This window comes from Eumetopias jubatus, unplaced genomic scaffold (genome assembly GCF_037043125.1).
Source record: "Eumetopias jubatus isolate StellerSeaLion01/CBP00866 unplaced genomic scaffold, mEumJub1_p1.0 scaffold_7, whole genome shotgun sequence".
Classification (NCBI taxonomy): Eukaryota; Metazoa; Chordata; class Mammalia; order Carnivora; family Otariidae; genus Eumetopias; species Eumetopias jubatus.
Window position 1 is genome coordinate 78,032,119 of NW_028274813.1, and position 27,500 is coordinate 78,059,618.

General features: G+C 35.5%; 1 protein-coding gene across 4 annotated transcripts in view; it reads right to left on the minus strand.

The window, feature by feature from the left end:
- Positions 1-27,500, minus strand: part of DPH6 (diphthamine biosynthesis 6) — a 196,461-nt gene that overhangs the window by 144,122 nt on the left and 24,839 nt on the right. The window contains exon 4 of one of the 4 annotated variants that reach the window (XM_028119558.1): positions 8,567-8,752. The exons of the other annotated variants lie outside the window; for them this stretch is intronic. Within the exon in view, the coding sequence (XP_027975359.1) occupies positions 8,567-8,752 (186 nt within the window). Of the gene's footprint in view, positions 1-8,566; positions 8,753-27,500 lie in introns of those variants that run through there. 4 annotated transcript variants of the gene reach the window in all.

Below are 27,500 nucleotides of genomic sequence, written 5' to 3' on the forward strand. Positions count from 1 at the left end.
TATGACAGTATGTTAAATATATATGTGCGGAAATATGTCAAAATGTTAACTCTGAATGACTGAATTTTGAGTAAGATCTTCACATTTTTTTATACTTTCATGTCTTTTCCTTAATTTAAAAAACAGTTGTAAGTAGCAAAGAATATTAAGGAGTAATTTAGATAAAAAAAAACAAGGCATGAAGAACAAGGGTGAGAACCCTGCAAAGTCACAACAAAGCTATTTCACTAAAGAGAGAAAGTGTGTGTGTCTGCAAGAGGAGTACTAAGAACCTAGTCCCAGAGGAAAGAAGCTTTTGGACTACCTGAAAGGTAGAAGACGGATAAAAAACACAGATAGGTAGGTATAAAGACAATGAAAGTGTAATAAAAGAATGGAGAAAAGTCCAATCTATTAGAATCTAATAACTAGACAAAGAAAGCAAAGGAGATATCATCAATGCCAGTGTTTTTACCATGCAAAAGCATCAAGTAGTTGCAGAAAGTAAAATATATTTATATTTATATATTTTAGGAGGCTTATTCCAAATCTTGGGTTAAATATAAGAAACTGGTTACTATCAAATCATAACAAAACACAATTTATAGATCCTCATTTTGTTTTCTACAAAGTTGATAACTACAAAGACTGCTTTTTTTCTTTTCAGAGTTAAAACATCTTTAAACTGTGCAGATAATGAAAATTATATACTTAAAAATGAGTATAATTCACAAATTGCATATTTTATAAAACAATATTTTAGCTACTTTGTTAATTAGTAAGTTTGTTGTAATTTACTATACTTTCCATTAACGTTCCTTGGTTGTAAATGCTTCATAATCATTTCTATTTCAGATTGCTTGATGGATCAGTTGATTTCAAATCAATAAAAACATGGGTTCAAGAGTAGCCACACTAAAGGCATTATATAAAACAGATAATGCAGTGAATGCAATGATTTTACACACAGTAGGGAATTGGTAATTATCAATTAACAATAAAGCAGAAAACATCAACATAAGTTTACATCTTCTAACTATGTAAAATCTTCACAAACTAGATTAGTTTTATCTGTTATATAGCATTGTTTTGTCTAAAATATACACAAATAACAGTCTGAGAAAAAACAATATGCATAATAGCATGAAGGAAAAATCAGGCTAATCAAGATGAAGACAGAATTTCTGTGTAAGTATAAAAGCTTAAAAACTCCAGCTGAAAACAAGACCCACTGATACTAACCTAAAATTAAAATTTATAATATTACCTAGCCTTTGACAGAACCTAGTCTATGATGGCCCTAAAGAATGTCTGAAATAAATGTGAAGATGCTTCTTTAAGTAATGGTGGGGGGCACTCACTGGCTTTCCAAAACAACTAATTTAAAATAGGAAAGTAAATACAGTCTAATTAATGATCTCGGGATACACTGAATTGAAAGTTTGATTTAATTTTAGTATTAAATCATACTTCATATTTTGGCAAACACCTTATAGTAGTACTGTGGTGGAAGCATTAAAAAACGATGTTAATATGTAATTATCTGCTCTCTGTTGGAGAGGACAAGGATAAGGAAGAAACCTAGAGACTGTAAGGCTGAATTGGCTAAGAATAAATGATAAGTTATTTCAAGGTATCAATCAAAAGTATAAGCCAAATCAAGAATCAAAAGTATAATTCTCAAACAGGCACAGATAGTGCAATACTGAGCGCCTTAAATATCACAGGATTCTTAGGAGAAACTCAAAAACAATGGACAGATGAGGAAGGATGAATGCTAAGTCATGGAACAAAGAGGTACACTATAAGGAATATGGAGTATTTTTAAAAGAGCAAAGAATTCACCACAAATAATAACTGTGATGAATACATAGCAGTAACCTTCTCCCTCCTTGAGAAAGGCACTGCGCCTTAATCTACATCTCCAGCAACTAGAAAAAAGCCTGCAACAAACCAAGAGAAAAAAAAGTATATTAACATTCTACAACTCATACAGCATGTGTAAACACTATGAATAACAGTTATATACTGTGTGACTTCTTATCTTTGCACCTCTAGAATTTATCATTTTATTGAAGTTCAAAGAAAAAGGCATATAGAATAAAATCATCTGACGAAGTTCCTCCTCATATTGTTTCTCATATAAACTTTTCCAAAATGTTGGTGATGTGTCCATTTTCTGCCCACAAAGCTTTCCCAATAAGAAGATTTTAGTAGATGGGACCCTATAGAAAAACTGAACTGTGGAAAATATTCAATTAATTCCAGTTGGTATCCAGCTAAAGCAAAGTCCAAAACAAACACATTGAAATGCACAAAATTTGACTTGATATTTGCCAATGCCAAAGCAACTGATACATGAATGACTAAGAGGAAAGACAAAGACAAAATAAGGAACAGGAGAATTTCTACCACACTATTCCTGAATTCACAGGACAGTTAGCTTCTCTAAGAACCAGATCAACAGAGAAACCATGACAGATAAAAATGATCTTATTAAACTAGTTAAGAATGAGCAATGCTCCATTGCTCCCATGCAAGAGAAACATTTTATCTAGTAACTTGGATAATATTATTAATAATATTAACAATACTATTAACGTTAGTTAACACTATTATTATTGGGGAGCCTGGGTGGCTCAGTCATTAAGTGTCTGCCTTTGCTCAGGTCATGATCCCAGAGTCCTGGGATGGAGCCCCGCATCCAGCTCCCTGCTCTGTGGGAGGCCTGCTTCTCCCTCTCCCACTCCCCCTGCTTGTGTTCCCTTTCTCGCTGTGTCTCTCTTTGTCAAATAAATAAATAAAATCTTAAAAAAAATATTATTATTATTAATGTAATAGTTAACATTTATTGAGGCTTCCTTTATGATCTATTTCACATGGATTATCCCATTAAATGCTCATGACAATCCTATGATATAGGTACTATCACTAACCCCAACTTTACAAATGTGAAAGCCAAACTGTAGAGAAGTTAACTAAACCAAGGTCATATAGGTAGCATGTGGTAGAGCCTAGAACACAGACACATCTGACACCAGAAGCCCCACTTATCTCTTGTAGGCAAAAAACCAAAAAACAAAAAAGCATTTCTTATTACACACAATACTGATTTCCCTAAATATATGTAATTATAAAGATATCATTGGACATCATTAAAGTAAAAGATGAAAATATACAGTGTAACACGGGTTCTCAACCTTTTTGGTCTCAGACACTGATACGTGCAACATACTGTCCCTTCTTACAATCCAGTGATGGAGTTGAGGAGGAAATACCATCCAGTTAATCCTGATAGACCCAGAGCTGTCTGTCCCACCCTGAGAATTCCACAATATACATACCTATATCTTTATGTATAAGCAATGCTACTTATAGCCCCACCCAAATCTTGCTTGCGGCTTAAAAAGATTAATAAATAAAATGTATATTCAAAGATTTTGCCACGATTCTCTCATGCAAGACTCATGTTAAAAAAAATCACATACTTCAATATTAACTCATAATAAAGAAAGCTGAATTAATAAAAAAGAATAAAATGTTACTTTTTTCTTGGGTTTAATCTGTTTCATTCAGCAGCAATGATCTCGTCTCATATTCTACCACCTTGAAGAAATTTAAAGGATTTCTTTGGAGGACTGCTATAAAATTATCATTGACATTTTAATTAAAAAAAGAAATGTATGTAGAATAAACAGGACATTTCCTCTAACAGTCTGCAGTGGCTGCTCCATTGCTTCTTTGTACAGTCTTGGTAAATTATGCAGGCTCTCACTAGACAGAGCAGCTGTATTTCACTGTCTTCAGTAATGTAATCTACATTTATCATTATTTTAATTAAGCAGATTCTTAATTTGGTACTTTCATCGCAAAGAAAAATACCTTATTCGTTTTTTTTTTTTTTTGGTAGACAGCATGTTGTCAGTCTTATAAACCAGAATTTAATTTTAAACATGATTCTTACTGCAACTGGTCGCTATTTTTTTTTAAAACTACCATATTTGGTTTATTAAAAGCTTGTTCAGTTTCATTCTATCAGTTTAAAACATTGGTTCCTTCTTTATAATGTCTAAAAAAAAAGGTACTTCCACAGTTCTCAATTTTAACCCAAGTAATATACTAAAAACAATGTGATTTATTATAATATTAAACTCAGGATTCAAAATTAATATAAAGCACAAATAAGAACTCTACAAGAAAAATAATGCTTTACTCAATGTTGAGAAAATTCAATTCACAAGTTCTTTGTGCAAGATTATTTTTATCATCAGGTCACTTGAAGTGTCTGAATCTGTAGCTAAATCCATCACTGTGGAATGCAACAGCTTTTAATCATCTTGAAGACAAGTTCTGAATATTTTTTATTCATTTCCCATTATTATTTGTAGTCACAAGTTAATTCCTAAAAAATAAATTGGTGAATTACACTTGAAATGTGCTTGCCTAAATGGTTCACATAGAAACAATTACTCTAATAGTGCAATGACACACTAAACTGTGCATTTTAATACATATGGTATCTCAAATATTCTATGTCAATAAGGGAAGTCCTGATATTAAAAAAAATTCTGTATTTAGCATATATTAATTGAGCATCTTTTATGTGCCAGGTAAAGAATCAGCTGCTTTGAATTCAAACCAAAGAACAAAGCCTCTGCACAAAAGAGACAAAGAGAGAACGTATGTGTACACACACATATACATATATGGTATAGTAAAGTGGTTTCTAAACTTTGTTCCTTCAAAGAGAGACTTTAGGCCCCCATCTCCACTTCAACCAGAAAAGCTCCATTTTCATCTGTTTTTTATAAATCAGTCTTTTTTTGTAACTGGGTAGAGAAAGCAAAATCCACTTACCTAGAAAATATGAAGAAAGGCTCTAGACTACTACTGACAACACAGGCAAATGCAAAGCATCCTAAGTTTTCTCAGATACACTAAGGGAAAACAAAAGACTCTTTCCTTGAGTTTCATTTATTATCAGTTTTCACATGTTGCCAAATATTGGTTTGTGGGTAAATGTCCACTAAAGTTTATAAACATGGCTTATTTAAGAAGTTTGGGGATGAAGTCTGTAAAGAATTGAAAGTTAATGTGCACCTCATTTTATCAGTCCACATTACCAAGAAATGCCATGTCGCTTTCAGATTCACATAAACCATCAGAAGTTATGAGAAGGAAATTTTTGAAAAATCTAAAGTACATTAAATGTGTTCTGGATTTTTATTAAAACTTCCTTGTATAAAACAATGCCATTTACCTTCACGCTGTGATTTTTGGAACAAAGTAACCACTTGGACATTTATAATAACTTGGCCAACTAATATATATCTAATCCCTCACAAAAACCTCAAAAGATAAGCTATTTTTACTCCCATTTTGCAGATAAGAAAGCAGGCTCAGAAATTCAGAAATGTGTTCACCATTACATAGTGAATACATGGAGAAGCTAGGATTTGGGCCCATGCCCTTTTTACTAAAACACTTTCAAAAGCAAAATAAACTTAGCCCATGGAATTATTCACTTCTAATCACAGCTAAATATGACACCTGCTTTTATTATCATTTAATAACTTCACATAAAGTTGTGTTTACAATGAAAAATTTAGCTATCAATATATATAATCAAATAGGTAACCAATAAAGAAAGGAAGGCAAATCTAAAATTTAAATCAATGCTAATGAATGACAAATACTTTAGACATTGTGTAACTCCCTTGGTTTGAATTTAAATAATGTCCTGTATAAAGCCTGGGTTGCCCAATTCAGGAACAAGTAAAAGTTAAGTTCTAGGCAGCCCACTTAGGCTCTAATTAAATAGAAGACATGAGTACAAAGGAACTAAATTATTTTTTAAAATACTCCTATTGGAACTCAACTTCAAAAAGATATTTCATGAAGAGACAGTACAGCTTGTAAGATTCCTTCTATCTCAAATTACTCTGATGAATGTCTGATAAAACTTGAGATTTACCACTAGGTAACAACAAGAGGTAGCCAATAATTCTAAATGAAAACTCAGAATGGTCCTTTGTTCCCTTTGTTTAAAGTAAAGCCGCTAGTGAAAAACAAGAATGTCTACTTAGGAAAAAGGAGTCTCTTGTCTGCACAAAAATTAAATTTAAATATCCTGCTTCCTACCTGAATATTTCAAATCATCTACATGTATCTACTGTTCACTAAAAGACTACAGAGGGCACTGTTGCATCAGCTTTGAAGCTTTACAATAGAAGCCTAGAAAAGCTGTAACGTAACAATTTCTTAAAGGGTCAAATGCATGAAAATCTACCAAGCTTAATATAAGGGATAAAACCAAAATGTACTTTTTTTAAAATAGGCTGGACTTCACTGGGACCAAAAAAAAAAACTTAACAAAAACAACTGTCAAATTGAGAACACTGCACGGCACACATTTTGCATTTCCTTTTGTAGTGCTTTCATGAGAAAGGTAACTAATCATAGCACCTCCTTATCCAATGGAAACAGGAGCCCATTGCAGAATCCTTTTTACAATCAATAGGAAAATGAATGTGGCACCTCATGCAATCTTTCCATAATTCCATCAACAGAAAGAATGCACTCTGTTTGCATACTTTTGTCTAAAAGGCCAATTCCATTTGTCCCCTCTTTGGGTAAAATGACAGCTACAGATCAATCACTCTTGCATGAAAGTAAACACACCGCAAAAAAAACAAAACAAAAAAAGAATCAAAACTGAAATCCTCACCGTTTTTAAACGTAATTTTGTTACACACATAGGAACTCAAACTCAAAGCAAAATAGAAAAAGCAGGTTTTTTTCTCATAGACATGCATTTTCGTGCTATTGTGCAATAGTACTGGGGGGGGATACAAAATTTTAAAGTTACAACTCACAAATATTATAATTAGATATGAATAGCATTCAATTAAGCTTCTGTACATTTTCTGTTCTCTCACATCATTCCTGCTACAATTCTTTGAAACTAAATTAATTAAGTACAGTGCCAGGGGTTTTTTTAATACATGTTTGCAATGTATTACATAAGACTAGTATATAAAATATGAAGCTTTTTATTACACTACCACTTTTTTCCACTTGCTTATTCACCAAAAATTTAAATTTCTGATACTGCAAATAATACAAAAATGAAAGAAAGTTATTTTATTTTGATAATTTATAAAAATAATGTCTCAAATTGCTTAACCTCTGTAGAAACACTAACATTAGCTGTAAGAATTACATCATGGCCAGGCAACTAGAGATAACACGTAAAATGAGAAAGGAGGATACTCCATTAATGCATATCAGATCACAATGCCACATCACATATTAGATAAATCAACATTAATACACATGTCATCATAAAACTAAGGCCTCTAATAAAGAATCTCAAATTCCCTAGAAAAACAGTATACAACTCATTTTGTCACTCTCAAACTTCCAGAGAGATTAGCACCTTCTCTGAAATCAAAGTGCAGAACTGTGAAAGTGTTAAAAATTCTTCAATAATATGTCAACCTACTCATAAATCAAAAAAAAGGGTAGGGGCTTCAGATGGTACGTAGATTTCATTTTACGACAAAAGCCTCGGTTTAACAAGTTATTTTCAGCCAATAAAAGTCAAAAGTAAAGCATTGTTAAAATGGGCAGCACTGACTCTAAGGCTGTAACTTATTAAGTTAACCAAAATGCTACTTGAGTATTGCTCCCTTAAATTATTAATTTATGAGTTTTGCTTAGTCTCCTCCTGAGGCAAGGTGGTTTGCAGGTATGTTGAATACATGTAAATAAACAGAAGGCTTTTATAATAGTCTAATAACACACCAAACATAATAAAATGAACACTGAATGCACAATCCTATGAACCAAGTTTATATAAATGGGCTATATAATTTAAAGAAACTGTAAGATCCTCTAGGAAGTAAATGCACAAATTCAGAAAAATTAAACACAAGCCTATTGATTTTCATTGATCTGATAAAATGCTTACAACAAAATTAAAATGTTGCTGTGCCTATGAAGAATATGTCACATGCAATTTTGAAGAAATATAAGAGAAAATGTCATAAACTGTTAGAAAATTTATTTGCAATATTGCTTTTCATCTACCTTAAGTATGACTGCAAAAAATAATCAGGTAATGTCTTTTTAATATTCAGTGTATTTAAATAGATATTTTAGTTTACTATTGTAGAAACAAACGCAACATATTAAAATCCATTTTAGTTAACTCTAATTTATGCAAAGCTTGATTGTGAGCAATAGCTGCTAAAAGGATGCAGCATTGTTGATTCATATACAAGCATTTTACTTAACTACATTGGATAATAGCAGTGCTCCTAAAGGAGTATAAAAAGCAAAGTGATTAGCAGTCATTACTGTTAATTAGTGCTCACATTACATTCCTTGGGATGAATCTCCTTTAAGTTGAATACATGGGAAGTTTATTTTTTAAAGAACTGCCAAACCTTGCCTAGGTAAGTATTAGAATAAATCATCAACTATCAGTAAACAGACTAAAAAACAGGGACAGATCAGCATCCAATTAGTATGTCTAAGTTTTTAAACAGGAAAAGGGTTGAGGGGAATGAGTAAAACTGGAAACTCATACTTCACATTCTGCAATCTCACTGATAAAAGGAGGAAATGTGTGTTTATCAAACTTGCTGTGAGTGCACAGTTCATTTGGAGTCCTGTAAACAATTGCCTGACTGCCCACTTCCAAATGCATGTGAAAATCTTGGAGATTCGGAGCATCATATTCAGCAAGCAAGGTCACTCTAGTGATGCCCTGGAAATGGGAAATTAGGAAAACGTGGCAATCAGAGGTTTAGGGCTGACCAGAAAAAGCCCTCAGGCTGGTTTACCATCTTTCACCACCAGTCAGGCTGTCTCTGCTTATTCAGTATTAACACAACAGGAATGGGAATGAATGAAAGAACTCCACACACCTAACTGGGACATTGGCTTTCTTGTTTAGAAAATGACAGGCATTTGTCACAGGAAAAAAAAAGTAAAAAAAACAAAAAACAAAAAAACCCCACAACAACCATAAAACTCAAACACGGCTTTCAAGAACAAGCACTGAAAGAAAAACAGGCTCCTCATGAACCTTCAGCAAAGAACCTAGGGAATGGCGACATCCTGTTGATTCTCAGGTTTCCTCTCTTCCGAAACCATTCTGTGCATTTTAAAATGGAGGCCAAATCTTTGACAAAGAAGCTTTAAATACAGTGTATGGTCGTTAGAGGGAAAAACGTTTAAAAATTCAATTGTGCAAAAATTATATAATCATTCTTATTACTTTGTATATGCAGATCTAAAATATGTCCTTCAATTATTTTTCTATGCATATATTCTACAAATAAGTTTTACAAAAATATAATCATATACCATTCAGGGTATTTGGTAATCTATTTGCTTCTCTTAATAACATACACAGATGTTGGGGTGCCCTAGTGGCTCAGTTGGTTAAGTGACTGATTTCAGCTCAGGTCGTGATCCTGGAGTCCCAGTATTGAGTCCCGTGTCGGGCTCCCTGCTCAGGGGGTAGTGTGCTTCTCCTTATACCCTCCCCCTTCTCATGTTCTCTCTCTCTCAAATAAATAAATAAAATCTTAAAAAAAAATAACAGACACAGATGTATTTCTATAATTTCATTTTGATGCTATATAGATACACCATAATTCAGTTTGCCAGCCATTTCTAAATCTTTGAATACATCTTTATTTCCTTAGAATAAATTTCCCAAAGTGGAAATGCTTGGTAAGGGAGTCTATTTTTTGGGTCTGATGAGATCTGCCAAATTACCTCAAAAAGGCTGAACCAATTTATAGGGCGGCTGGTAGCACATAGGATACCCACTGCTTCAAAACCAGTATCATTTCTTAATCCTGCCAAAGTGATAGCCGCGTTTTTGAGTTAGTGAAGTTGCATGTTTTTTGGCCATTTGGATTTCTTTCTCTACGAACTGCCTGTTCATATCCTTAGCCCATTTCTCTATTTGGAGGCCAGCTTTTAAAAATCCAAAAAATAGTGAGAAATTCTTCTCAAATGCTACATTAGAGGATCCCAAAAAGAGATTAGTTTGAAGAGGTAGATGGTAATTATATAGACATTTTCAAAGACCCTATTAGGGTGGGTAACTTCATATGAGACTCCTTTACAACATATATTATAGAAGGAGACTTCCCAACTCACCCAAAAAGAAAAATTAAAAACTGAACTGGTTTAAATATTATCTCATTGAAGCTCCCTTTATTTTCTATAAATGGAAAATCTATTATATTAATCTATTAATCTGGAATTAACAGTACTGTTCTGTTGTTGTCTCTCTCTCTCTTTTTTAATTTTCTGTTATTCCAGGGAACAGTTTGCACACACAAAAAATGCTAATTGTCTTATTAGCTATTTTGATAAGTCATGGAAACAGACTGTAACTATAGATGATGGACAGGTTCCTCATGCTATTATTACCCTGGATCAAGGACTTAATTAAAATGTGTCATTCTTGAGAAAAGTACTAAGCATAAGAAAAAAATGAAAAATGCCCTCTCCCCCAAGTGAGCTCAATTAGGGCCTTTTCTCACAGAACCAAGGAACTGACAAAGTAGCCAAATATACTAATTCCTACTTTATCTTTAGAAACAGGTTTAGATTAGAATGTAATTTCAAGCTATAGATCATGTCTTTTCTTTTTCAAACAAACCATAGATTAAAGCTGTTACCTAGAACAGTGCTTTTCAAACTGTGTTAAAGACAAGGTTTTTTTCCTTTTACTTTCCAAAATTTTGAAGACAGAAATGTCTGTAAAATACGATTAAAATAAATTACAAAAAAAAAGAAATTTTAAAAAGATATAAAATACAAAGCATTTTTTGTTATTAGACTCAACAGATACAAAATTACTCTCAAACAACCATAAAAGTTTCCAAATGCTTATTTTCCATTTCTATAAATAGCTGACCTTGGACCAATAACAATTACTTCATGGACTAGCACCAGCCCCTAGACCACATTCAAGTAGCAACAATTTAAAATAATTCTGAGAGCTATGAAATGAGATGAGATCAAACACAGATAGATCACTTTGATCCTTGACTCAATAATATCACTTCCCCTTAACAAACCACAGGCCCACCCCTCTGTCTCACAGTTAATTCGCACATGCCTGATTCATTTACATATATGTACTATATATGTACTATTATATGATAATATCTGCATGATAACATGAGATTGTGCTAGGAGGCAAAAGAACACAGTGATTAAAAGTACACAATGTACTACTTTCTAGCTGTGCAATCTTGGACAAGTGACTTAACCTCTCGGTATCTCAGTTTATTTATTTGCAAAACAGAGAAAATAAACCAGAGTTGATAAAGATAAATTAGAATATAATGTATATAATGTATAACAGTGCCTGACAGATAGTGCTGCATAAACAGCATCAATTAAATTATAATGCAGAAATAATTGAAAAACAAATCACATGGCTCTGGGCTTTCTAACAATTAATATAAAAAGAAAACTAGAATGAGTTGCATGATTTACAGTGTTCACACAATAATAACTGTCCAACAGTTATAGTAAGGCCAAACTATTACAAAGATCATGAGAAATTCCACCCCTGGAGTGTCATAGAGTTGAATGTGTGATATGGTAAAAATCCGGGGCGCCTGGGTAGCTCAGTCTGTTAAGTGTCCAACTCTTGATTTCCGCTCAGGTCCTGATCTCAGGGTCCTGAACTCAGGGTTGTGAGATCAAGCCCAGTGTTACACTCCATGCTCAGCAGGGAGTCTGCTTGAGATTCTCTCCCTCTGGCCCTTGGCCCTGTATGCACGTGTGCACACTCTCTCAAATAAATAAATGAATCTTTAAAATAAAAAAATATGGTAAAAATCCTCAACAGCACCCTTAGAGCAAATGTACAACAAAAATTTTGAGCATCTCATATGGACAAGGTCTCATGTTGAGCACTGAAGAGTATCCAAAATTGAAAAACACAGTCCTTGCCTTTAATAGGTATAAGCTAACAACGAAGATATACTGTATATGCAAGTAATTATATAAAACAAGGCATAATGTAATAACTTCCCTCAAGTCACTAAACACAACAGAAATTCAAAAAATGAAAGCTACACTTAAGGAAATCACCTTTTGAATCCCTATTCTCCTTCAACACAAAACCCAAGGGTCTATTATGAGCCAGCCAAACCATGTACAGGTCCCCAAGTCTATTGTTCCTTCTCTGGTCCCCATCACTTCCTACCTGAAATTTTAAGATACCACTTTGCACTCTATTCTCTTTGAAATTTTAATATCCTTCTTGAGAGATGCATGTCATCCTCATCTGTTCTCAGGTGCTACCTCCATTCTACTCTTCTCTTTACTTTTTGTAAGGCCTAGAGGGCCCCTCTGACCTTATAGCACCTAGCACAGTACGTGCTACAGGCTCAAAGGCCAACTGATTCCTGAGTTGAGTAGTCATGAATACCCTCAGGTTACAAGGTTTTCTGAAATTGATGGCTAAAACAGTAGTTATTAGACTTTTGAAGAGACCAGTGTGAGACTATAATAAAAATCCGGACCTCTCCCCAGAAAAATGTACATATACAAAAACTTTGCACGAAATTTCAGAGTTCAAAAACACGTCTCTCCCCTAGATTAAGAAATCTTGTCTTATAATATCACATTATAAGAATGTGATATTATATATGTGCACTGAATTCCACTAGACTGATTTTTATTAGCTTTCTATGACCAAGTCCAGGTTATATGACCACTCAAATTAGTGGAACTTTGGTGAGGGTTAAGAAAGTCACCAAAATGACTATGAGACCAGTAAAAATTATTGAAAGAGCTAAATTGCGAAAAGTTCAAAAGGGAGACTGAATTATTTACCAAATAACGATGATTCTCCCTACTCTCCTCACTTCCCAGCAAAATTAGTGTGTAGGAAAGAATCCATAAGGCAACTGGTCTTAAAATAGACCTTGGGTCATTTCAATGGCTCTGGAATCAATCCTATAGTAGGAAGCAAAGAATTCTGTATAAGGAAGGTTAATAAATGTCTGATAAATAATTTCTGCCTTTCTGATTTCTCTATGTATTTTTATAGAAATCTATCAGGAACAATATTAGCTGAATTTTGTCAGGGTTAGATGGGCTTAACTTTGTTCACTAAGTTTAATTTAACAACTGCTCATTAAGCACCCAGTGTGTGTAAGTATACAAAATAACCACATGACCCAGCACTGTAGATGTTATGAATAACTGTGAAGTAATTCCACTGGCATTGAGAGGTAATAGCTTTCACATACAGGATTGCACATAATGGCCCTTTTCTATTGCCACTGGACATTTAAAGAGTCATTTTAAAAATCTCTTAATTTTTCATATTCTCTTTCAAAAGTTTAAATTCTCTAAAGTCAGTTCATGTAACTTTCAAATGGAAGTTCTTGCTTGAGGCTTTTCATAAATGAGTTAATAGAAAATACACTGCTTAGATTTTAAAGATGAGCATAGGATTAAATCTTAAAAGAACATGCCAAAATAAGTTTTGATGGGAAGAAAGCTATAAGTAAAAACCTTTGTCATCTTTGGGTTCACTTCCTTATCTTCTTTTGAAATGACCCACGCGTCAGTTTATTCATGTAGGTAACTAGATAGAAAACATCAATTCCACATGTCCTTAGAAGGTTCAATTATCTGAATGAAAGAGTATGAAAAAGACTCAAGGGGGCCAAAAATTAAAGGCAACAAATGTAGAAAGATAAATTCAATCTAATATAAAATACAAATTTGCCTGTATTAAAACCCTTTTTCACAATTTGAATGATTACCATTTTTTTTCTTCTCTGTATTAACTTACTAATAAAGTCAAGAGGAATTACACTCATCTCAATGCCAACTTGCAGCTACTACTTAATATTAATGCACTAATGGAACTTTGTATGTAATGGAAAAAAAAAAATAAAACCCTGACTTTATTTAGCTTCACTGGATTATTTTGGAAGCAAAGGAATAAAGAAGAAAGACCTGGCACTAACATGTAGTTGGCAGGGTACAAAAACAACAACAAAAAATAAAACGAAACTAATTTATACAGCATCTTTCTTCCTAGAAACCTAAAGAGATTCTCATATATTTTCACCTTTATTCTCAAAACAGATAAATAAAAAAAGATATATCCATAGTTTACAGATGCAATAAATGAATTCCAGAGGAGTATAGTTAAACACAATGCCTGTATAGTTCAACAGTTGTATAAAGTTCCATAAAAAATAAAAAATGAAATACAATCCCTGCTTCTCAAGGTACTTAAAATCTTTAAACAAAAATCCACAAGATAAACAAAACAAAACAAAACCTAGTAGCTCTGTATATCGAGATAGATTAAGTACTATAAGAGAAACACAATGTTATATGAAGGTTCCAGAGAGGAAGATATTACATTCAGTAGGGGCATTTGAAGGAAAATACCAAAGGAGATGACATGTGAAAGACGCAATTGGAGAGGAAAGGTTATTTCTGCCTATAACACAGCACTATGCAGGAAAGACATGGACTGTGGGGGGAAAAATGAGCTCTAACATAGTCTAGTATAGATGGAAAGTAGGTTCCGTGTAGGGGAATACTGGGAAAAGATGAAAGATAAGTTGAAGTCATATAATAGAGGACCTGACAAATCAATGGTAAGCAACAAAGATTTTTGGTGAAGAGAGGAATGTGATTGCATCTACACTTTAGTAAAACTAATCTGGCAGGAGTTTGAAGGATAAATTATAGAGTGAGAGGAAAACCATAAATGGAATATAAGGGGTCAATTAATTTACAGGCCTGAAGCCAGGTTCAATCTGACATGATGCCCAAAAGCCTACAGAACCTATTTAGACTTTATATTTTGTAAATAAGTGCAGCTAAATCAAACTAAAAAAATCTGCATAGCTAGAGAAACAATCAACAAAATGAAAAGATATCTACAGAATAAGATACCTGCAAATCATATATCAGATAAAAGGTTAATACCTAAAATATATAAAGAATTCATACGATTCACTAGCAAACAAAACAAAAGAGCAAAAACAACAACAAAACCCCCTCACAAATAAATGGGCAGTGGAATGGAATAGGTATCTTTTCAAATAAGACATCCAAATGGCCAACAGGTACATGAAAAGGTGCTCAACATCATTAATCATCAGAGAAATGCAAATCAAAACCACAATGAGATATCACCTCACATTTGTTAAAATGGCTATCATCAAAAAGGCAATAGATAACAAGTGCTGGTGAGGGTGTGGAGAAAAGGGAATACCTGGGCACTGTTGGTAGGAATGTAAATTGGTACAGCTGCTTATGGAAAAACAGTATGGAGGTTCTTGAAAAAAACTAAAACCATATGACCCAGCAATCCCACCGCTGGGTATATATTCAAAGGAAATGAAAACAGGGTCTCAAAGAGATAATCTGCACTCCCATTGTTCACTGCTGCATTATTCCCAACAGCCAAGATATGGGAACAACCTAACCAATCAACAGATAAATGGATAAGGAACATGTGATATACATATATCTCATTATACTAAGTGAAATAAGTCAGAGAAAAACACATGTGGAATCTAAAAAAATCCAAACCCAGAGAAACAGAGACTAGAGTGGTGGTCACCAAGGGCTGGGGGGGTGGGGTCAATAGGAAGATGTTGATTTCTAGCTATAAGATTAACAAGTTCTGGGGATCTAATGTACAGCACAAAAAGGTAGATCTTAAATGTTCTCACTACAAAAGGAAATGGTAATTTAAGTGATGGAATGGAGGTGTTAGCTAATGCTAGGATGATAATTGTTTTGCAATTTATAAATGCACCAAGTCAAAGCATTGTACACCTTAAACTTATATAATATTACATGTCAATTATATCAATAAAGCTAAAAAGACTATATTTTACATGTAAATACCAGTAATTTACTGGTTTACCAGTAATTTACCAGTCATTACCAGTAATTTACTGGTAAAAACCAGTAAATAACGTTTCAATGCAATTATTATGATAATTTAAATCCCACCTAAATGCATTATTATGATAAACTCATTAATATACATTTTGCTTCCTCCTGTGAGTTCACAGTAGGTGATTTTATTTAGAATTGAGAAAAAAGGATAAAATATTTTAGTTGCTATGTACCACATATAATATGAAAAAAAATTAAATGTTCAATTAAAAGGACCATCAAGACTAACATTTATTTATTTATTTTTTATTTTAATCACTGGGTACTCATCAAAACAAGTACACTCCTCAATCTCTGTCAACTAACTATTTCGCCCATCTCCCCACTCCTCACCCCTCTCCCCTCTGGTAACCATCAGTTTGTTCTCTATAGTTAAAAAGAGTCTCCTTCTTGGTTTGTCTTTTTCCCTTTGCTCATTTGTTTTATTTCTTAAATTCTACCTATGAGTGAAATCATATGGTATTTAACTTCCTCTGATTTCGCTTAGCATTATACTCTCTAGCTCTACCCATGTTATTACAAATGGCAAGATTTCATTCTCTTTTTTTTTTCTTAAAGATTTTATTTATTTACTTGACAGAGAGAGAGTGAGAGAGCACAAGCAGGGGGAACAGTGGAGGGAGAAGGAGAAGTCTCCCCGCCGAGCAGGGAGCCTGATGCAGAGCTCCATCCCAGGACACTGGAATCATGACCTGGGCTGAAGGCGGACGCTTAACCGACTGAGCCACCCAGGCACCCCAAGATTTCATTCTTTTTTATGGCTGAATAATATTCCTCTGTGTGTGTGTGTGTGTGTGTGTGTGTGTGTGTGTATGTATAGATACATCACCTCTTTATCCATTCATCAATCAATGGATAGTTGGGTTGCTTCTATAACTTGGCTATTGTAAATAAAGCTGCTATAAACATAGCAGTGCATGTATTCTTTTGAGTTTGTGTTTTTGTATTCTTTGGGTAAATATCCAGTAATGCAATTGCTGGATCATATGATAGTTCTATTTTTAACTTTCTGAGGAACCTCCACATTGTTTTCTAGAGTGGCTGTACCAGTTTGCATTCCCACCAACAGTGCAAGAGGGTTCATTTTTCTCCACATCCTTGCCAACACCTGTTGTAAGACTAACATTTATTAGGAGTTAATCTTGATTAAATGACCCCAGCTTGATATGAGCATCTTCTATACCATCCTATACTAAAGAGATGACAAAGATAGGGTGCTGTAAAATTTAATATCATAAAATTTGTAATATATAGCTATTGTAATTCACTTTTATTATCAATACTGCCCAGTGAAATCTGAATTAATTAGCAATGGAACTGTTAGTTTACAAAGTACTTTATATAGACTCCCTATCACTTTTTATTTAAATACCATCTTTTTGTTTAAGCCACCATCAAGCCCTATCAATCCACCTCTGCTTTCATTTCTTTGAAAAAAGTTGATGGTATTTTGATAGGGATTGCATTAAATGTGTAGATTGCTCTAGGTAGCATAGACATCTTCACAATATTTGTTCTTCCAATCCATGAGAATGGAATGTTTTTCCATTTCTTTGTGTCTTCCTCAACTTCTTTCATGAGTATTCTATAGTTTTCTGAGTACAGATCCGTTGCCTCTTTGGTTAGATTTATTCCTAGGTATCTTATGGTTTTGGGTGCAATTGTAAATGGGATCGACTCCATCATTTCTCTTTCTTCTGTCTTGTTGTTGGTGTATAGAAATGCATCTGATTTCTGTGCATTGATTTTATATCCGGCCACTTTACTGAATTCCTGTATGAGTTCTAGCAGTTTTGGGGTACAGTCTTTTGGGTTTTCACATAAAGTATCATAACATCTGCAAAGAGTGAGAGTTTGACTTCCTCTTTGCCGATTTGGATGCCTTTGATTTCTTTTTGTTGTCTGATTGCTGAGGACTTTAGTACTATGTTGAATAGCAGTGGTGATAGTGGACATCCCTGCCATGTTCCTGACCTTAGGGGAAAAGATCTGTTTTTCCCCATTGAGAATGATATTTGCTGTGGGTTTTTCATAGATGGCTTTTATGATATTGAGGTATGTACGTACTCTCTATCCCTACACTGTGAAGAGTTTTAATCAAGAAAGGATGCTGTACTTTATCAAATGCTTTTTCTGCATCTATTGAGAGGATCATACGGTTCTTGTCCTTTCTTTTATTAATTTATTGTATCACACTGATTTGTGGATGTTGAACCAACTTGCAGCCCAGGAATAAATCCTAGTTGGTCGTGGTGAGTAATCCTTCTAATGTACTGTTGGATCCTATTGGACAATATTTTGGTGAGAATTTTTGCATCCATGTTCATCAGGGATATTAGTCTGTAATTCTTTTTCATGGGGTCTTTGTCTGGTTTTGGGATCAAGGTAATGCTGGCTTCATAAAATGAGTTTGGAAGTTTTCTTTCCATTTCTATTTTATTTATTAATTTTGGAACAGGTTCAGAAGAATAAGTATTCATTCATCTTTAAATGTTTGGTAGAATTCCCCTGGGAAGCCATCTGGCCCTGGGCTCTTGTTTATTGGGAAATTTTTGATTACTGCTTCAATTTCCTTACTGGTTATGAGTCTGTTCAGGTTTTCTATTTCTTCCTGGTTCAGTTTTGGTAGTTTATATGTCTATGAGAAAGCATCCATTTCTTCTCAAATTTGTTTAACCATAACAATTTAACAGCCTAGAATATACATAATATACATGCATACACACACATGTGAATGCACATTTCACAAAATATAATTAACCTTACTACGTACAATGCATTTTGATATTTTTCTATTTTATTCTAATCTCTTTCATTTAAAGGGAAAGAAAATGGTGTGACACATACCACCTTAAAATACCACCTTAGGGGCTTTCTACTGCCTAGATAACCCTTGGCTTAAAATTTAAGACACTCTTTTTGCTTCAATCAACCTTTCAGACTGATTTTCCACTACTCCTCAAACTCTGAGCTCTAGCCACATTGAACTTCTTGCTATTTCCCTAATATATCTCATGATTTCCTGCTTCCATGACTTTGGCTAAGCTCTGCCCCTAATTTGCAACTTTCTTTAAGCCAATCACCCATGCTGCCTTTGTCAAAATCGAAACAACCCTCAAGGATAACAAATGTAATTTCCCCCGTAAGACCCTCCCAATGCCCCAACACAAGATGCTTTTTCCTCAGAATCCCTCTAGCCCTTTAAATTGCATTCTCCAGTGGCAGTTCTACCTTGTAATATTTTCTTTGTGTATGTGTCTTATCTCCTCAGGCTCTGTGAAGGCTGAGACTATCTCATACATCTCTTTACACTACTGGTACATTATAAGCATCCTATTAATGTTTGCAGAATGAAAGACATAAAAGAGTCTAAATTGCAGTAGTATCAAGTTAAAGTTAACAGGAAAAGTCAAGGTCAATTAATACAATCTTTGGATTCACTCAATTTTTTCTCACATCAGCATGTCACAGAGAAGGCCTCCATTGAATCATCTCTTAACAATAATAATAATTTAAAAAACTCTAAATATTTATTGATCTTATCTTTGCTTTTTATGGCTATTGTATGATTTAGGAACTATAAATCTGCTGAATGAAGATGTTCCCAATTTAAAAGGGAAAGTCATGGGGTGCCTGGGTGGCTTAGTTGGTTAAGAGTCTGACTCCTGATTTCAGTTCAGGTCATGATCTCAGGGTCATGAGATTGAGCCCCACATGGGATTCTCTTTCTCCCTCTGCCCTTCCTCACCCCTGGTTGCATGTGCATGTGCTCCATCTCTCTTAAAAAAAAGGGGGGAGGGAAGTAGATGTAAAAAGATCAGTTTAAGATCTATCATATTGTTGTGTGATTATCAATAAAGTCCTGTGCTACAAAAATATGTTAAGGATGACAATAAATGAATAAAGTAATTTATATTTTTAAGTTTTGATAATATTTTCTCAGTCATTTAATAGACAATATAACAAAGACAAGGTAAACTACAGGTCTAGAGATGAAGTAAAAGACTGTAGGACAGAAACATACATCTAGTGTCTTAGACAACACAACTCCAAAGTAGATATCTACAAAAAGTTTCTTACAACATAAACGGTAGAATAGTCAGGAAAAAAGACAAAAAGTCAATAGGACACAGACAACAGAGGCTTGAAAGACAAGTCAAATATACCCACATACTTTAAAATATATAGAGTAGATGTTAAAATAGAAATCTACAGTTTGTGGAAGAATGGAATACACGTACATAAAAGTCAACAAGTGAATTTATAGAGGCAGTGAGTCAGGCAAAAAATATAGTATACATGTGCCTCTTTAATATACATACACTCTCAGTGATATTAGAGAAAGTTCAAGATCGAGGAGACAGAATGATCATTTTGCTACAATAAGGTAGTCACATTTTCTAGGCTTTAGGGGGAATCTACAGATGAAGACTCTAGATCTGTGATAAGTTTACAAACTATAATAATTGACAAGTATAATCCAACATTTTATTTCCAGACAGATCTTCCATCATGTGCTTTCTATGCATGCTTGACCTTATTGTCTGAAGGGCCGGCGATAACACAGCCTCAATAAAATCACACCTGGGAGTCAAAATGACACTTGTCTGTGCTAATTCCAACTATTCTGTTTGGGGTCCAGAATCGATACTAGCAAAACATTTCTTGCGCCAAGGGACCAGGTTTAATGTCCAAAATCTTAGGAACTGACAGGGCTTGAGGCAAGCTGTGCAATGCTGAAGAGCCAGGAGCAATCTCTACAGGGCTAGGTGCCTGTTTAATTAACAGTATGTCTGGGTCCTCCCTGAAAATCTTAAGGCCCTCTTATATGTTTCTCATACTCTAAACCCTTTGGATTTGCTTCAAGCCACCCAACCACCTAGGGTTTTTTTTCACCAAGATTCAAAGTGAAAAGAGATCCACAGAGCAATTTTCCACCATAATAAGCGTGTTTCCTAACATGCAGATACCAAAAACAATTTGAAAAAGTGTCTGTTCAGCATTTTTATAAAATATTCTGCAGCTGGAAATTATTCTTGGTACACTTAATAGTTACACTGCCAAATCTGATAGGATATCTTATTTTGCAAAGTTTCACAATGATGCCTATTCCATGTAAGCTTCTAAGTGGAAAAACAAAAAATGAATTTACTAATGCTTTTACATTGTATTTTGTAACAGTGTTGTGGCTCCCCTGAATTAGATAAATTATTATATAAAATATAATTTGTTAAAGTTTGGACTAATTTGTTCAACAATCCTTTAAAAGTCATCCATTTGCTGGAAATACTGTTGGACACTAGAGATATAAAAATGAAGAGTACTGCCTATGTCTTTTTTTTTTTTAAGATTTTATTTATTTGACAGAGAGAGATACAGTGAGAGAGGGAACACAAGCAGGGGGAGTGGGAGAGGGAGAAGCAGATCCTCTGCGGAGCAGGGAGCCCGATGCGGGACTCGATCCCAGGAGCCTGGGATCATGACCTGAGCTGAAGGCAGACGCTTATCGACTGAGCGACCCAGGCGCCCCTGCCTATGTCTTTGAGGGTCTCACGGTCTAGCAAGAGACAGTCACATAAGCAATCCTACTAATGTCATGAGAAAAACTGTAAAGGTATAGACAAGCAGACAAGGAAAAGATAGGAAGTAGATAAATGAGACCCAATTTCATAGAAGGGTATGAGGTGAGAAGAGGTTCTTCAGCATAGAGATCAGAGTATGGAAAAGGACAGGCAAAGATTTAGACATGAAAAGCAATCTCCTAGAAACCTAATTAGTTCATTATAACTTGAACCCAGAAATTTGTGTGGGAATGACAGAATCAGACAGGCAGGAATGCAAGGATCTCTTCTTAAAGAGTCTTTTGTATCAGGCTAATGTGTTTGTTGTTTGTCTTAATCCCGGGTTATTTAAGTATTTATGCAGATATGTATAGTAGAGGGGCTGAATGGTGCACAAGGCAATACTGAAGGCAAGTTAATAAGTTAGGAGACTCCTGCACACTACAGGTGAAAAACCAGGAATGGTGAGAATGAGAGCAAAGGGTCAGATATCAGAAGTCACGGAAGCAATATCAACAAGTCCTAGAGATCTAATAGTAGTGGTTGGCATGGGAATTGAGAGAAAGTAGTGAGGCTCCAGGTTAGACTTAGGTGATAGGGTAAATGAGGATGATTTTAACTAAGAGGGAAATATAGGAAATGGAGCAAGTTCGTGCAGAAAGAGAATGAGTAAATTTTGAATTTGTTGAGTTTATCATGCCTATAGAATATTAAGGTGGAGAAATCATGAGCAACTGAATACAAGTCCCAGAGTATAAGCTCACTGTTGTGGTTCCAATGATCAACTATTTTTGAAAGAGGGTAAGAGGGAAGGAGGTAGAGAAGAGATGGAAGAAAGGAGGGACGGAGATACTGAAAGAAGAACCATTTAGGATGGTGTCCAAGTTTGTAAGCAGCTGAAACCTATTTATTTTTCAGGAAACCTGCTGCTTTTTACCTCCCTGACACAGTTTGCACTTCTACCAGCAACAGCCTGCTTTGTATTTGGAGACCCACTTTATCCCTAATGGGTTCTTCCCACAGAACCACAGTAAAATAGGAGGGGGTGGAGCAAAATGGCGGAGGAGTAGGAGACCTGGATTTCATCTGGTCTCAGGAATTCAGCTGGATAGGGATCAAACCATTCTGAACACCTACAAATCTCCTGTTGAGTTCGAAGAACTCAGGAGATGGAAGAAAAGGATAGCAACAACACTGAACAGAAAAACGACCACTTTCTGGAAGGTAGGATGTGCGGAGAAGTGAATCTGAGGCGATATTCGGGAGGATAGATGGCGGGGGAGGGGATTTCCGTTGGCCGCTTCTGGCAAGTGATAGAGCCGCGGAGCACAAAATCGGAACTTTTAGAAGTCGGCTCCACTGAGGGACATCGCTCCAGTGGCTAAGCAGGGGGTGGAGCCCTCGTGGGAAACTGTGGTCTCAGGACCCTCGGGGGTCACAGAAAGACCGGGGGTCCCTGAGTGTGGCAGAGTTCCGAGGTATGAGACCAGGGAAACGAGCTGCAAAGATGGAGCCGAGGTGCGGGCTCTCAGCTCAGGGTTGCCATAAACTGTGATCGGTGACAGTGGGGCCACTGCTCCTCCAGCAGGAACCCAGCAAGCGGCAAAGCCGGGGAGACTCCCTTCCTCCCTGGGGAGGAGTGGCGTGGGAGCGCACCGAAGGGATCTGCTGGGTTTGGAGACTCCACACCGAGTCGGGTGCCAGAGATAGAAATGCTCAGTCACAAAGCAGGTGAGTACAGAGTGTGGCCAGAGACCAGAGAGACGGGAGTGATTGACTGCTTTTCTCTGGGGATGCACTGAGGAGTGGGGCCCCGAGTTCTCGGCTCCTCCGGGCAGAGATTGGGAGACCGCAATTTCACTCTCGTCCTCCAAAGCTGTTCGGAAAGCTTGCAGGGAACAAAAGCTTCTGAGAGCAAACCCGAGCAGATTGCTTAGCCAGGACCAGCAAGGGCGGGACAATTCTGCCTCCAGCAAAGACTTTTGGGAACCACGGCAACAAGCCCCTCCCCCAGAAGATCAGCAAGAACCACCAGCCAAGACCAAGTTTACCCATCAAGGAGAACTCCAGCGCTAGGGGAATACTGCACATACAATTCATGGCTTTTTTACCATGATTCATTAGTTTTTCAAAGTTAATTTAACTGTTTTTTTATTCGAATTTTTCTTTTTCCCTTTTTAAACCAACATCTTATCAATCCCTATTTTTTAAAAAAACATTTTTATTTTTCATATAGAGTCATATTCTATCCCTTCATAGTAGTTACCCTTATGTTTGGCATAAATATATAATTTGTTCTCTTTATAAAATTCTGAGACACACTTTCTTCTAACATATCAAAATATACCCTAAATCTCTAGGGTATGGCTTTGTTCTAGTCTCCTGCCTGATCACATTCTCTCCCCCTTTTTTTTTCTTTCTTTCCTTTTTTTTTTACTCCATTTCTTTTTTCATCTACTTATCAATTCCTTTTTTAAAGTTTTTTATACTTTCCATCTTTACACTCATATTCCATCCCTTCATAGTATCAACTCTTATTTTGTATATATATGTCTTTCTTTCCTTAAAATTGTAGGAGGCACTTTCTTCTAACAGACCAAAATACACCCAAAATCTAGTGTGTGGCACTGATCTATACAATAACGGGATCATATTTGATCATATTCTGTTTTTTTTGTTTTGTTCTGTTTTTGTTTGTTTTTATCTTTTTTTTTCCTTCTTTTCTCTTTCTTTTTTCTTTCTTTCCATTTGTTTTCCCCTGGTTTCAGGTCTTTTCTGATTTGATTAAAGTATATTTTCTGGGGACATTGTTAACTGGTTAGCATTTTATTCTCTCATTCCTCTATTCTCCTCTGGACAAAATGACAAGATGGAAAAAATCACCTCAACAAAAAGAACAAGAAGTAGTACCGTCTGACAGGGAGCTACTCAATACGGATATTAGAGCGATGTCAGACCTAGAGTTCAGAATCATGATTTTAAAGATACTAGCTCAGCTTGAAAATAGCATGGAAGTTATTAGAGAAACCTTTCTGGAGAAATAAAAGAACTAAAATCTAACCAAGTCAAAATCAAAAAGGCTATTCATGTGGTGCAATAAAAAATGGAGGCACTAACTTCTAGGATAAATGAGGCAGAAGAGAGAATCAGCAATATAGAAGACCAAATGATGGAAAATAAAGAAGCTGAGAAAAAGAGAGATAAACAATTACTGGATCACGAGGGCAGAATTCGAGAGATAAGCAATACAATAAGATGAAACATTAGAATACTTGGGATCCCAGAAGAAGAAGAAAGAGAGAGAGGGGCAGAAGGTATATTGGAGCAAAATATAGCAGAGAATTTCCCTATTGTGGGGAAGGAAACAGGCATCAAAATCCAGGAGGCACAGAGAACCCCTCTCAAAATCAATAAAAATAGGTCAACACCCCGACATCTAATAGTAAAACTTACGAGTCTCAGAGACAAAGAGAAAATCTTGAACAGCTCGGGAGAAGAGATATGTAACCTATAATGGTAGAAACATTAGATTGGCAACAGACCTATCCACAGAGACCTCTCAGGCCAGAAAGGACTGGCAGAATATCTTCAGAGCACTAAATGAGAAAAATATGCAGCCAAGAATACTATATCCAGCTACACTCTCTTTGAAAATAGAAGAAGAGATAAAAAGCTTCCAGGACAAACAAAAACTAAAGGAATTGGCAAACACGAAACCAAGAAATATTGAAAGGGGTCCTCTAAGCAAAGAGAGAGCCTAAAAGCAGCATAGACCAGAAAGGAACACAGACAATATACAGCAGAGTCACCTTACAGGCAATACAATGACACTAAATTCATACCTTTCAATAGTTACCCTGAATGTAAATGGGCTAAATGCCCCAAACAAAAGACACAGGCTATCAGATTGGATTAAAAAACAAGACCCATCAATATGCTGTCTGCATGAGACTCATTTTAGACCCAAAGGCACCCCCACATTGAAAGTGAGGGGGTGGAAAACCATTTACCATGCTAATGGACAACAAAAGAAACCTGGGGTGGCAATCCTTTTATCAGACAAATTAGATTTTAAAACAAAGACTGTACTAAGAGATGAGGAAGGACACTATATCCTACTTAAAGGGTCTATCCAACAAGAAGATCTAACAATTGTAAATATCTATGCCCCTAACATGGGAGCAACCAATTATGTAGGCAATTGATAACAAAAGCAAAGAAACACGCTGACAACAACACATTAATAGTGGGGGACTTTAACACCCCCCCCGACTGAAATGGACAGATCATCTAAGCAAAAGATCAACAAGGAAATAAAGACTTTAAATGACACACTGGACCAAATGGACTTCACAGACATATTTGGAACATTCTACCCAAAGCAATGGAATACACATTCTTCTCTAGTGCCCATGGAACATTCTCCAGAATAGATCCCATCCTAGGTCACAAATCAGGTCTCAACCAGTACCAAAAGATTGGGATCATTCCCTGCGTATTTTCAGACCACAATGCTTTGAAACTAGAACTCAATCACAAGAGGAAAGTCAGAAAGAACTCAAATACATGGAGGCTAAAGAGCATCCTACTAAAGAATGAATGGGTCAACCAGGAAATTAAACAAGAATTTTAAAAATTCATGGAAACCAATGAAAATAAAAACACAACTGTTCAAAATCTTTGGGATGCAGCAAAGGTAGTCCTGAGAGGAAAGTATAGAGCAATACAAGCCTTTCTCAAGAAACAAGAAAGGTCTCAAATATACAACCTAACCCTACACCTAAAGGAGCTAGAGACAAAACAGCAAATAAAGTCTAAACCCAGCAGGAGAAGAGAAATAATAAACATCAGAGCAGAAATCAATGAAACAGAAACCAAAAGAACAGTAGAACAGATCAACGAAACTAGGAGCTGGTTCTTTGAAAGAATTAACAAGTTTGATAAACCCCTGGCCAGACATCAAAAAGAAAAATGACCCAAATCAACAAAATCATGAATGAAAGAGGAGAGATCACAACCAATACCAAAGAAATACAAACAATTATAAGAACATATTATGAGCAACTCTATGCCAGTAAATTAGATAAGCTGGAAGAAATGGATGCTTTCCTAGACATGTATCCACTACCAAAACTGAACCAGGAAGAAACAGAAAACCTGAACAGACCTTTAACCACTAAGGAAATTGAAGCAGTCATCAAAAATCTCCCAACAAACAAAAGCCCAGGGCCAGACGACTTCCCAGGGGAATTCTACCAAACATTTAAAGACAAATTAATACCTATTCTCCTGAAACTGTTCCAAAAAATAGAAATGGAAGGAAAACTTCCAAACTCATTTTATGAGGCCACCATTACCTTGATCCAAAACCAAAGACCCCATCAAAAAGGAGAATTACAGACCAATATCCTTGATGAACATGGATGCAAAAATTCTCACCAAAGTACTAGCCAATAGGATCCAACAGTACATTAAAAAGATTATTCACCACGACCAAGTGGGATTTATCCCTGGGCTGCAAGGTTGGTTTAACATCTGCAAATCAATCAACGTGATACAATATATAAACAAAAGAAAGAACGAGAATCATATGATCCTCCCAACAGATGCAGAAAAAGCATTTGACAAAGTACAGCATCCTTTCTTGATCAGAACTCTTCAGAGTATAGGGATAGAGGGTACATACCTTAATACCATAAAAGCCATCTATGAAAAACCTACAGCGAATATCATTCTCAATGGGGAAAAACTGAGAGCTGTCCCCCTAAGGTCAGGAACGTGGCAGGGATGTCCACTATCACCACTGCTATTCAACATAGTATTAGAAGTCCTAGCCACAGCAATCAGACAACAAAAAGAAATCAAAGGCATCCAAATCGGCAAGGAGGAAATCAAACTCTCACTCTTTGCAGATGATATGATACTGTATGTGGAAAACCCAAAAGACTCCACCCCAAAACTGCT